At 33.9% G+C, this 13,404-nt stretch overlaps 1 protein-coding gene across 6 annotated transcripts in view; it reads right to left on the minus strand.

Moving 5' to 3' along the window:
* The window catches only part of CSMD3 (CUB and Sushi multiple domains 3), a 1,251,170-nt gene that overhangs the window by 280,394 nt on the left and 957,372 nt on the right, over positions 1-13,404 (minus strand). For all 6 annotated transcript variants that reach the window (XM_017498748.2, XM_017498749.2, XM_037727955.1 and 3 more), the window contains 2 exons: positions 12,451-12,589; positions 9,563-9,750 (listed from right to left, as the gene is read on the minus strand). In XM_017498748.2, the coding sequence (XP_017354237.1) occupies positions 9,563-9,750; positions 12,451-12,589 (327 nt within the window). The remainder of the gene's footprint in view (positions 1-9,562; positions 9,751-12,450; positions 12,590-13,404) is intronic.

The raw sequence follows: 13,404 nt of genomic DNA on the forward strand, positions 1-13,404 counted from the left end.
TCCCTTCCCTTCCCTTCCCTTCCCTTCCCTTCCCTTCCCTTTTTCTCTCCTTCCCTTCCTCCTTCCCTCCTTTCTTCTTTCCTTCCGTCCTTCTTTCCTTTTTTCTTTCTTTCTTTTTTCATAGAGTTTCACTCTTGTTGCCCAAGCTGGAGTGCAATGGCACAGTCTCTGCTTACCACAACTTCCACCTCCTAGGTTTAAGTGATTCTCCTGCCTCAGTCTCCTGAGTAGCTGGGATTACAGGCATATGCCACCATGCCAAATACAGATAATTTTGTATTTTAAGTAGAGATGGGGTTTCTCCATGTTGGTCAGGATGGTTTCAAACTCCTGACCTCAGGTGGTCCGCCTGCCTTGGCATCCAAAAGTACTGGAATTACAGACATAAGCCACCTCGCCAGGCCATAAATAGGTATTTCAAAGTCAAGCTCTCATGCTTAAAATGAAGAACGGGAACACATCTCTAAGGTTTCTTACATTTAAATAATGTTATTATTCAAATATTCAAATTATGACTTGATTTTAAAACAGAAGACACCTCTTTACGATGCTCAAAACCAATCAAGTAACAAATAATTATTGAATCATTACTATGTGTAGACGCTATTCTTGGCACTTAGTATATAGTGGTGAATAAACAGATAAGGTATTTCCTCTTAAGAAACTTGTATTTTAGAATATGTGTAGGAGGTTACTGGAATGAGGGGGATCCACATATTAAGTAAACTTAAAAATACGTAAGTGAATAAATAAGTAAGAAAGTTCAGATATTGACATTATTTGATAGCAGGTGGAAGATTTTGAAATTAGGAATACAGAAAAAGCAAAAGAAATATAAAGCAAACAATAAAAGAAAAAGGCTAATAAGTATAAATATACTAAATCCGAGGTATCAAAAAAACACCAGAAAAATTGCAATTTATATGCACCAGAAAACAAGCTTTCATAATATATAAATAAAAATGGTAAAAATTTAAGAAAAATGGCAAATTAAGAATAGTATATTTTACCCAACTATTTCAATAATTGCTAGTTTAAGCAGGTTAAAAAATGGTGAGAAGATGAATATTTAACAACATAATTAGGGAGTTTATTGGATGTATATAAAAACTTGCACTCATTATATGATGCAAATTTCCCTCCTAGTACACAAGGAAATAAATATAATGGACCACAAAACAAATCCTATGTACGATATGCCAAAGAATCAGAATCATACATGTTTGATCAATGCAAGTATAAATTAAAAATTTATAATAAAGTTACAGAATAAAACATCCATCAGCAGCCAAACTATTTTGTCAAGTTTTACCATATTTGCCTGCATCTAAACAAGAGATATGTTGGGTGAAAGTTATTATTTCCAAAACTACAGAATTTATGGAAGTTAACTTTCTACAATTATCATCTTTTATGTATGTATATACAAGAAAAAATTAAAATTAAGATTAAAATTGCATTTTGATCATTTGAAATACTTTTAAGCAACACTTCAGCAAGTAAAAATCATAATGCAATACTTACAACCAATTTAGAATAAAATCATGATAAATCTCTACATATCAAATCTTTTGCATAGCAGCTTAAAATGTTCAAGGCTACAGTAATCAAAACAGCATGGTACTGATACCACAACAGAGATATAGACAAATGAACAGAAGAGAGGCCTCGGAGGTAATGCCACACACCTACAACCATCTAATCTTTGACATATCTGAGAAAAACAAGCAATGGGAAAAGGATTCCCTGTTTAACAAATGGTGTTGGGGAAACTGGCTAGACATGTGCAGAAAGCAGAAACTGGACCCCTTCCTGACACCTTACACTAAAATTAACTCCAGATGGATTAAAGGCTTAAGCATAAGAACTAACAACATAAAAAACCTAGATGAAAACCTAGGCAAAACCATTCAGGACATAGGCATAGGAAAGGACTTCATGACTAAAACACCAAAAGCATTGGCAACAAAAGCCAAGATAGACAAATGGGACCCAATTAAGCTCCAGAGCTTCCTCACAGCAAAAGAAACAATCATTAGAGTGAAGTGGCAACCAATAAAATGGGAAAAAATTGTTGCAATCTACCCATATGACAAAGGGTAATATCCAGAATATACAAAGAACTAAAACAGATTTACAAGAAAAAAAGAAACAAATCCATTCAAAAGTGGGAGAAGGATATGAACAGACACTTTCAAAAGAAGATATATATGAGGCCAACAAACATATGAAAAAATGTTCAACATCACTGATCATTAGAGAAATGCAAACCAAAACCATATTGAGATAACACCTCATGCCAGTTAGAATGGCGATCATTAAAAAATCAGGAGACGACAGATGCTGGAGAGCATGTGGAGAAATAGGAACATTTTTACCCTGTGGGTAGGAGGGTAAATTAGTTCAACAATTGTAGAAAACAGTGTGACAATTCCTCAAGGACCTAGAAATAGAAATTCCATTTGACCCAATAATCCCATTACTGGGTATATACCCGAAGGATTATAAATCGTTCTATTATAAAGACACAAGCAAGCAAATGTTCATTGTGGCACTGTTTACAATAGCAAAGACCTGGAACCAACCCAAATGCCCTTTGATGATAGACTGGACAGGGAAAATGTGGCACATATACACCATGGAATACTATACAGCCATAAAAAATGATGAGTTCATGTCCTTTGTAGGGACATGGATGAATCTGAATCAGGAAAACATCATTCTCAGCAAACTGACACAATAACAGAATATCAAACACTGCATGTTCTCACTAATAGGCGGGTGTTGAACAGTGAAAACACATGAACATGGGGAAGGGAGAATCACGCACCGGGGTCTGTTGGGGATGCAGGGGAGGGACAGCAGACGGTGGGGAGGTTGGGGAGGGATAACATGAGGAGAAATGCCAGATGTGGGTGACATGGGGATGGAGGCAGCAAATCACATTGCTATGTGTGTACCTATGCAATAATCCCACATGATCTGCACATGTACCCCAGAACCTAAAGTACAATAAATTAAAAAATGCAGAAAAAAAAGTTCTTAAAGGAAAATTTGTAGATTCAAAAGCTCATACTAGAAGAGAAAAAATGCAAATTAATAAGCAGTATTTATCTTAAGAAAGGAGAAAAAGGATGAGAAAATAGAAGGAAAAAATAATGTAGATGAAAGCAATATTAATAAACTATTAAACAGTATTAAAAACATGCAGCAGCAAATAAAGTAAGATAATATTATGAATATTTTCATGTCAATAAATGTGAAATCATGGATGAAAGAAACTAGTTTTTAGAAAAAGAGGTTTTTAAATCTAAGATGAAAAAGCAAATCTAAATATGTTTACAACCGTTAACATTTCACCACCTTAAATCACTGGGGTCCATAGTGTTATGGTGAAGTTCTAGAAAACGTTCAAGAAAGAGATGATCCTATCTTACACAAATTATTCTCGACACTAGAAAATTGAAAATGCTCCCAAATTTAGGCAGGTATTGTAATCTTGATATCAAAACCAGAAAAGGACAGCATAAGGAAGAAAAATTATAGCCCAATAAGAGGATACTAAATCAATGATAATGATACAGGAGTTAAAAAGAAATTATTTAGGCGGATAATAAGGAAGTCCTTGGTAAGATTTTCCTTTTAATGAAAGGTAGCCTCCAAATAATTTTATTTATATTTTTTAAATTGGTTTTTTTTTTTTTTTTTGAGACGGAGTTTCACTCATGTTACCCAGGCTGGAGTGCAATGGCGCGATCTCGGCTCACCGCAACCTCCGCCTCCTGGGTTCAGGCAATTCTCCTGCCTCAGCCTCCGGAGTAGCTGGGATTACAGGCACGCACCACCATGCCCAGCTAATGTTTTGTATTTTTAGTAGAGACGGGGTTTCACCATGTTGACCAGGATGGTCTCGATCTCTTGACCTCGTGATCCACCCGCCTCGGCCTCCCAAAGTGCTGGGATTACAGGCTTGAGCCACTGAGCCCGGCCTTTTTAAAATTGTTTTAATTTTTTGAGGCTGAGTCTTGCTCTGTTGTCCAGGCTGGAGGGCAGTGGCAGGATCTCAGCACACTGCAACTTCCGCCCCTGGGTTCAAGCAATTCTCCTGCCTTAGCCTCCCTAGTAGCTGAAATTACAGGTGCCTGCCATCACGCTTGGCTAATTTTTGTCTTTTTAGTAGAGATGGGGTTTCACCATGTTGGCCAGACTATTCTCGAACCCTTAACCTCAAGTGATCAACCCGCCTCAGCCTCTGAAAGAGCTGTCGAGCCAGACCCAAATCATTTTCTTTTCTAACAAAGAGAAGGCTGTAAAATCGAGCTGCAGATGTAGACCAGCAAGCCAGAAGCCTGCATAGGTAAATGCCCACAGCTGTGCCCATAGAAAAAGGCTACCTGGGACTAGGCTTGTCCAAAATGGGGACTCCATCTGCCCTCTTGCCAAACCACAAGTACAATAAAAAGACAATTTGGCCCCTGACAGGCAAAGACCCTATTTGCATAAGAAGATTAGGATGGGGCAACCAGCCTTCCTAGTAACTAAAGGTCATACATGGTCAAACCAATCTGTAGGCCCTATGCAACTCAGGCACCACCTCCTCAAACCTGCTTATAAAATCTGATGCAGTCAACAGCAAGCCAACTTTCCCCTTTAGGATGGCCCATCTCTTGCAGCAGAGAGCTGTCCTCCTTTCTCTCTCTCTCTCTCTCTCTTTTTTTTTTTTTTTTTTGCCTGTTAAACCTCCGCCGCTAAACTTACTTCTCTTGTGTGTCCCTGTCCTTAATCTTCTTGGCATCAGATGGTGAACCTGGGTATTCACCTCAGACAACATCAGCACTTCAATAACACATTTTTGTAATAGACAGTAATAATTCAGTGGCAATATATACCATAGTTAAAACAATTAATAATAGTGTGTTGAAATCAACCGAATATATTAAAAACAAACCAAAAAAACCAAACTCGTTTTATTCCTAAAATATTGATGGCTTAATTAAAAAATAAAACAACTATAATTTTTCACAATAGGAGTTTCACAAAGGAAGATCATGTGATATTTTCAATAGCTGATTAAAAAGTCAGATGATAACATTCAATCTATATTTTAATTAAAATTTTTGAGAACACCGAGAATAGAAGAGAATCTCTTATAATTGATAAATAATATCTTGAGGGTAGTATATTATATTGGGGAATTGTGTGGACGTTGGAACCCACTTTGAATTAAATTATAACTCTGCTGTATTGCTTTGGCAAATTACATAACAACATAACATTGCCATGTTATATAATTTGTAGAATTCTTCGTTTGTAGAGGTAAATAGTTTTTATGTACAAATTACTTTGAAATGTATCTCAATAAATAAAAACTAAAACATATTAGCCCTTAATATTGCCAGCTATATCTTAAAGTAAAAAATATATTCTTTTTAAAATCAGCAATGACACAAAGATAATGTTGATCACTGCTTCTATTGATGTGGTCCTTAAATCTTTATTAAAAGCATTAACTCAAGAAAAAGATTTGAAGTATGTACAAATTAGAATGAAAGAACTGTCAGTATCTGCATAGAAACTCCAAAAAACAAACAAAAAAAAAAACTACATAAAAGTTACAACTAGTGAGTTAAGCAACTTTGCTAGATACTAGAACATTATAAAAATTTATTGTGGCCCTGTTATTAAAAACAACCAAAAACTCTAATAAGGTATCACTTAACAATGGAAATATAAGACATTTAAGATTAAGATGAGAAAACTTTTATAAAAAATTAAAAATCATTACTGAAAGGAATTGAAGAAAATATGAGTAAATTGAGAGATATGCCGTACTGATAAATGGAAAGATTTAAAATTATATATACTTCAATATATTAACAAGAGTTTATAAGTTCAGTGCAATCCCTATTAAATTCAATGGATAAAACAAGCTTAATTCTAAAATCTAAATAGAAGTTATAAAGTTTAACAGACACCAAAATGATTTTGAAAAAAAATAAGGTGGTGTACTCTATCTACCTGATTGATATCTTGACTCATATTGTAAAGCCATGGTACTTTAAAGTAAAAAGTGTGTTCTTTTTAAAATCTGCAATGACACAAAGATAATGTCTATCACTGCTTCTATTTGACATGGTACTTAAATCTTTATCAAGAGCATTAAGTCAAGAAAAAGAATTGAATTATGTACAGATTAGAATGAAAGAACTGTCACTATCCATGTAGATAAAAAAATAAAAAATAAATTAAAAAAAAACTTTACAAAAAAGTTATAACTACTGAGTTAAACAACTTCGCTAGAATAGAAGGATGAGATGTCAACTGAGATGTCTTGGCCTGGAGACAGAAATATAGGCCAGTGGGACAGAATAGAGGATTCAGAAACAGACATAGAAACTTGATATTTGACAGCAATAGCAATACCTGCCCATGAATGGTGCTAGGACAATTAACCATATGGAAAAAATAAAATTAGATTCTTAGCTTGCACAAACATAAACTTCAAATGGATGAAAGACTTAAAGGTGAAAAGCAAACCTTTAAAACTTGAGATACAAGTTTAGGAAACTGTCTTTATGAGTACTCATAGTAAGGAAGAATTTTTTAAAACAAGACATAAAAAGCACAAACCATTAAGAAAAGGAAGGATTAAATTGTGATACTGATTTTTAAAACATTTACGCAGCAAGATAAGGCAGAAATAAAGTAAAATATTTGCCAAAGGTGGTGGTAAGATATTTACTACAACATAAACAACAGTTAAAGGATTAATAGTCATAATACATCAAAGATTCCCTACAAATAAGAAATAGGAAACCAATTAGAAATCAAAAATGTTCAATGAAAGGAATATTCAGATATTTAAAAGGAAACCTCAGACTGGGGGCAGTGGCTCTTACCTGTAATCCCAGCACTTTGGGAGGCTGAGGTGGGCAGATTACTTGAGGCCAGGAGTTCAAGATCAGCCTGGTAAACATAGTGAAACCCTGTCTCAGCTAAAAATACAAAAATTAGCCAGGCAAGGTGGTGCATGTCTATAATCCCAGCTACTCAGGACACTGAGGCATGGGAATGGCTTGAACTTGGGAGGCGGAGGTTGCAGTGAACTAAGATCATCACTGCACTCTAATCTGGGTGACAGAGCAAGATTGTATTTTAAGAAAAGAAAAGCAAACCTCAGTACGCAAAATAGGAAAAAGATGCTCAACTTAATAGCACTAAGGGAAAAGGCAATAAAAACAACAATGAGGTATCATTTAATAAGATTAGCAACTTACAAATTTAACAAAAGCACTAATTTTTAAAAACTGTGGAATTTCTGAAGCTCTCACCCTCTGATTGTTGAGAGTTTAAATTGGTATGGCCTCTTCAGAGAATAATTCAGAATATAGAATTACATTGAAGAGGTTCATACGCTTTGACCCAGTAATCCCACTCTCATGTATTCAGATGTCCTAAAAAGAATCTCACAGATAAGTTCAAGATGACATGTAAAAAAATACCTATTTCATCATAATTCATTTCTGGTAGCAATAAATTCGGACTATCTAAATGTCTATCAGCAGAAAAATTTATATATTAACTTTGATGTAGCCATATGTTGCAGTAATATAAAGAACTTAATAAACTAAAGTTATATGTTTCTAACTTTGATAAATCTCAAAAACATTGAAGGGGCCAAATCAGTTTTCAGAAGGATACAAACATAATAAGAATATAAAATTTATGTGAAAATAAGAAATACAAAAATATGTGCAAACATGCATACATGGAAAAGATAAGTATCAAATTCAGGATTGGGGGATACTAGAATGAAAAGAGCAGGAAGGTCTGAAAATGACCTTAAATGCTCATTATGGTTTTCCTAGTGGCCAGCTAGCCAGGTCCCCACAAATGGTAAAGGAATTATCTACCAGGTGGTTAGAGTGGTGTTGTGGTCAAACTCACTCTCTCTAAAAGTGTTTCTAACCCACAATCCCAAGGTCTAAGCTTCCCCCAAGCATCTTCTGATACAGAGCAGGTAGCATTTGCAGAAAACCCCAGTAAACAGCCAGCATCCCAAACCTCATTGTCTGTGCAAAACAGCCTGTGCATTTTCCTACTGACAAGACCATTTTCTTGCTTTTCCTAGTGAAATGAGAGACTTAGGGAAGGATCAATCTTTCCACTGGAATGAAAACTATACTATGTTTATGTTGAGCAGATATCCTTGCCCTGGCAAACAGTTACAAGTATCTCCTCCAGAGACACTGGAGGACTCCAAGCATCTGTTGCTTGCCGACCCGTGAGTTTCATTTCCCTAAAAATGTCTTCCTTACCCATGTCATGTTGTGAAATTTACCATGACCGCTTATGATAGCCTTGAAGAGACTAATCCCTGTTCATACGGCAAATGCAAAAGGAGTTTCCATTGTATATGTAATATTTGATTTTTCTTAAGACAAGAATAAAGGGATCTGAAGCAAATATGGCACAATGTTAATTTTTGTCAAGTTGGCAGGTAGATGCTTTGAAGTTCATTATTCTATATAATTTTCAGTTATTGAAAATATTAAACAAATGGTGGTAACAAATCAAAGTATATATTTTCAGAAATCAGTTGATAACTTGAGGTGAATTATCAGCATGACCTTCATGGTCTCAATAATTGAAAACTTTACACAACCTGAATCAAAATCGGTTTCTATAAACATAAACGATAACATTTTAGAAAAAATACATTTATAAATATACATAGGCATTCTAACATAATTTATTTAAACAATTGCAGAAATATTCTAAAACGTTATAACTATCATTTGTCCTGCTATTATGAATATTGACATATTTAAATATAAATATCTGTGGATTTTTTCTTAGAGACAGGGTCTTGCTACCCCAGGCTGGCCTGCAGTAGCATGATCATATCTCACTGCAGCCTTCATCTCCTGGGATCAAGTGATCCTCCTGTGTCAGCCTCTTGAATAGCTGGTACTACAGATGTATGCAACCCCTCTTGACTAATGAAAAAAAAAAAAACTGTAGAGATGTGCTCTTGCTATGTTTCTTAGGCTGGTCTCAAACTGCTGGGCTCTAGCAATCCTCCTGCCTTGGCCTCCTAAAGTGCTAGGATTATAGACATGAGCCATGGTACCCAGCTTGCATATTTTCTGAAATACAATTATCCTCTACTTTGTTCCCTTTATGATTGAAAGTGGTCTCCAAATGAAGGTATTTGACTGAAACTTCAGCTTCTAAAAATGAGGCATTTTTTGTACTTTTTGTTTTTTAATATTGTGTGGCTCCAGCCAACTCCTCCAATATACTGCTTGTTAATTTGTTTGCCTGATACATTTCCTTTGGTAGTAATTAGGGGAATGCTAATTTCCTTCTCACTAATAAGAAAAGTGTACAGTGTGAACCCTTTAATGAGATGAACTGTACATAGTCTGCATTTAAAAATGCACATAAAACCAACCACTAACAATGGGGCATAACAAATTATTCTCCTATATAAAATAAAATAAAAAACAGAAACCCTATAATTTAAATCATGATACTAACATGGAATGTTCATATTTACCTTTGTATTCTAGATGAAATCCAGTGTAACTAACAGATCCATCACTCCGAAAAGCCAAATGCATGGTATTTGAACTGCTTTCTATTCTCTCTGGTAGCTTGCTGTCTTGAAAACTTCCAATCAGTGGGCTATTACTGTCTGGTCCATCATAGATATAGAGGAAGTCATAATTTGGTTCTATGCTAAAACTAAAAAAAAAAAAAAAAAAAAAAAAAAGAGAGAAAGGGAAGTAGGATAATTATTAATAGGCTATTAACCATTATAGTTTTATAATCAAACATTAATTCAGCATTTAAAAATAATAAAAGACACTGTCAAAATAAGCTAATATAAAAATCTGGCAACAACGCATTTAATATGAATATCAAGCAGAGGTAAAAGACAAAAAAAAACTTGGTATTTTACGTATTTTTAAATTAACATTGTATGCATAGAAAATATAAGTGATTGTAAGACAAAGAGTTTAGCTGATGAAAAGATATAGGATTTGGAATTAGAGGATGTAAGTTGAAGAAGCCTTGTTTCTGCTCTTGTTACTGACATATTCTTGTGTAAGTTATTTATGTGGGGGATAATATATATTTTTAAAACTTTTTCATTCATGTATTTTGCATCACGAAAATGCAAACTATTTTTTTCATCAATAATACTCCAAAACTTATGAGCATTTTCAATGCTCAAAAAACTCAACTCTACATATCAGGTATGAACAAAAGTTGATATCAAAAGTTGAAATATATCATTTACATTTGAATTACTCAAAAGAAGCATTGCACATTGTATTAGGCATTCTTTTTCCTGAAAGTAAATATATTTTCTTCTTATAGAACCTTAATGCAGGAGATATCAAACCAATACACTGTCAGAATTAGATAATGTGTGAAAAAGGATATTTTAGCATGTAAATAATTCAAATCAATTGTGTTAATATTGCAAGATTTGCATAATAAACTTACCTTAACAATCTTCAAATGTATAACAATTGTACCACAATGATCATGGAACCCATATATTTAGAAGACAAGAGACATGCAATCAATTTCTCTATTTCCTAACTTATACTGTGATAGAGAAACATGAATAAAAGGATAGACTCATTTAGGTCAGCACGAAAAGTCAAAAAGTTCATGATATAAAATGAAACCAGTACAACCTGCCATTATTAAACATCCATCAGCAGAAAAACTATTTCGTCAAGTTTTATCATATTTGCCTACATCTAAACGAGATTTGTTAGGTGGAAGGTATTATTTCTGAACCTACAGAATTTATAGAAGTTAACTCTCCACAATTCTCATCCTTTACATATGCATGTACAAAAAGAGTCCAGCTACTCAGTTTACTTGTGCATAAAGAGTGGTTAAGAAAGAATGAGGTAGTGCAGAGGTTCCCAGACTTTTCATACATATGGGCCCCTGTAACACAAGAAAATTGGGAGACCATCATACTATTATATTTTGTTTTAATCTATTCAGTAGCTTCAAAAATGTAGTTCAATTAACTTATTCTGAAAATTTTCAGTGGATCTGAGGCCTGAATTGGTAACTGTTAGTATAATAATGTAGCAGAAATCAAAGATTAAGCCATATTTCATTACTTATTACCCTTGTTCTGAGATAAAACACAACCTCTGAATTTCATCTCTTCCAACATTAATTTTTGATGGTAACTACAACTTCCTTGTCTATCTCCATTGGGAGAATCACTAGAAACAAGGGCTTTGTAAATGACACAGTAGTATTTATTATGACTGGAAGGCTGAAAGCTTATTTAACAATGGAACACAGTCTATTTCTTTATAATTTGTAGTTTGAGCCTAAATTAATACTTGAAATATTGTAACTTCTTTGAAAATGAAATTGAAACAAAAATATTCTTTTTAAGAAAATTTTAGAGCCTTAGTTGTTATCATTTTTTTTTCCTGAAAAACTGAAAGTGCATGCTAATACTACCTTAGGTATTACAAGGTACTTTAATAAATATTAATTCATCTTGCCAATAGTCCTGCAGTATAAGGAAGAGATTATGATTTTTATTTTACCAATGAGTACATTAAGGCTCTTTAAAGTCAGTGATGTCCCTAAGGCAACATAATAAATGGTAGAGCTAGAAATGAAATTTAGGTCATGCACTTCATGTAATATATCCTTCTACCCTCAAGTTATTAATTAGAATAATTTTATAAGTAAACTAAGCCCTATATCATCCATTTTCATATTTCTAATGCCTGTATTAATGTTTCCTCAACTCGGAAAATGGAAATAATAATAGTACTTCCCTTGTCTTATAGCAGGGTCCTGGCTTAAAACTAACATTATCATTGTGTTTGCTTTGGTATTACCAGTTAGGAATGTACCATTACAAATTACAAAAATAAAACTTTTATTTATTTACAATTTTGCTAAAGTTTCATGAGTTCATCTTTGCTTAGGAAAAAAACTGGCCTCAATATGTTAAAAAATATTGTATATTTAGGCTTAACATTTTACATAAATACTAAGCAGCTTTAACACACTGGTGGCAGAAAAAGAAATTGTGTTACTAGGGTCAACATAGTTATTGCATCAACTTTAGACAAAAAAGATTGGGGACTTTTCCACTCAGAAAATCTTTTAATTGCTATTATCTAACACTTCTAATGAAATATTCAGGGAAAGAGGCCAGATTTTGTGATACCAGCTATTACCTTCATGTGAGAAAATGGAAGCTCACTCAAATAAATAACTTACCCAAATGGCAGTGGCAGAGCTAGAGCAAGTATTATCTCTGTGATTAGTAAAAAATAATAAAAATGCTACATATAGAAATAAATATTGTCTAGTGCAAATGCTAAAGCAAAATAGCCAAATGTATATATATTTTTAATGTGGAAATATGTAAGAACTCACCTGATGAATGCCAAGGAGATAACATAGTCTGCATTGACAGTGATAGTCCAGTCACAGTCCCTGCTATGTGGATACGGATGAGGGAAGTTTGGCGAGAGAATAAAGCCTGAAGATCCTGTTAAATTGCCTCCACAGGGTGCTTTAATTTAAACAACAAAAAAAATCTCTTTCAACATTAATACAATTTATTGGCTATAAATATTTCTGAAATCACTTCTCCAAAAGGATTTATCAAGCTGTGTGCAGAACTGACTTTCATAGTACCTGATGCTTGAATACAGCATTATGTTTCAAGAAAGCCATTATATTATTAAATACATGCATGCAAACATACATGGATTCATAAAATTTAGCTGCCTTACTGGCTTCAAGAGACCAAAAAGAATGCATATATACTTCTTTCTCTTTCTGTTATTGTTTTATTGAAAAAAAGTGGTAAAGATGATTTTCCTCTGGGTACCAAGAAAAATTAGAAGATTAAAAATTAGAAACAAAACAAAGCAAAACAAAACCTCTAATAATAAAAGGAACAATAAGATATGTGATATTCAGCTTATTTTCATGTCTTTCCTGTCACCTTTTATGTATTTAGTACAGTTATTGCAGTTTCAAGCAAAGGTTTCCGTAACACTTCGATGGAGAGCTTCAAAAAATTGTCAGTGAAACTCAGAGAATAGATTCTTTAGGGGATTACCGTTGAAGTTTGTGAAACAGAGTTTATGTTCAAGAAATTATATGTTACACAGAACAAAAAATGAAGAAAGATATGGAGGTCTTCTGTGGTGGGGTGGGAGAGTGGGAAATACAAATACACACACGCACGTGAGGGACATTAAGATTAGGATTTTCACATTCTCATGATGTCTCCTACACATAATCAGTACATCAGCATTCTTCTCTCACCTGGTTTTTGAAATTGTAGTTTTCTGAGATAAATATGAGCATTCAGTTATA

Source organism: Cebus imitator, unplaced genomic scaffold (genome assembly GCF_001604975.1).
Source record: "Cebus imitator isolate Cc_AM_T3 unplaced genomic scaffold, Cebus_imitator-1.0 Scaffold250, whole genome shotgun sequence".
NCBI lineage: Eukaryota > Metazoa > Chordata > Mammalia > Primates > Cebidae > Cebus > Cebus imitator.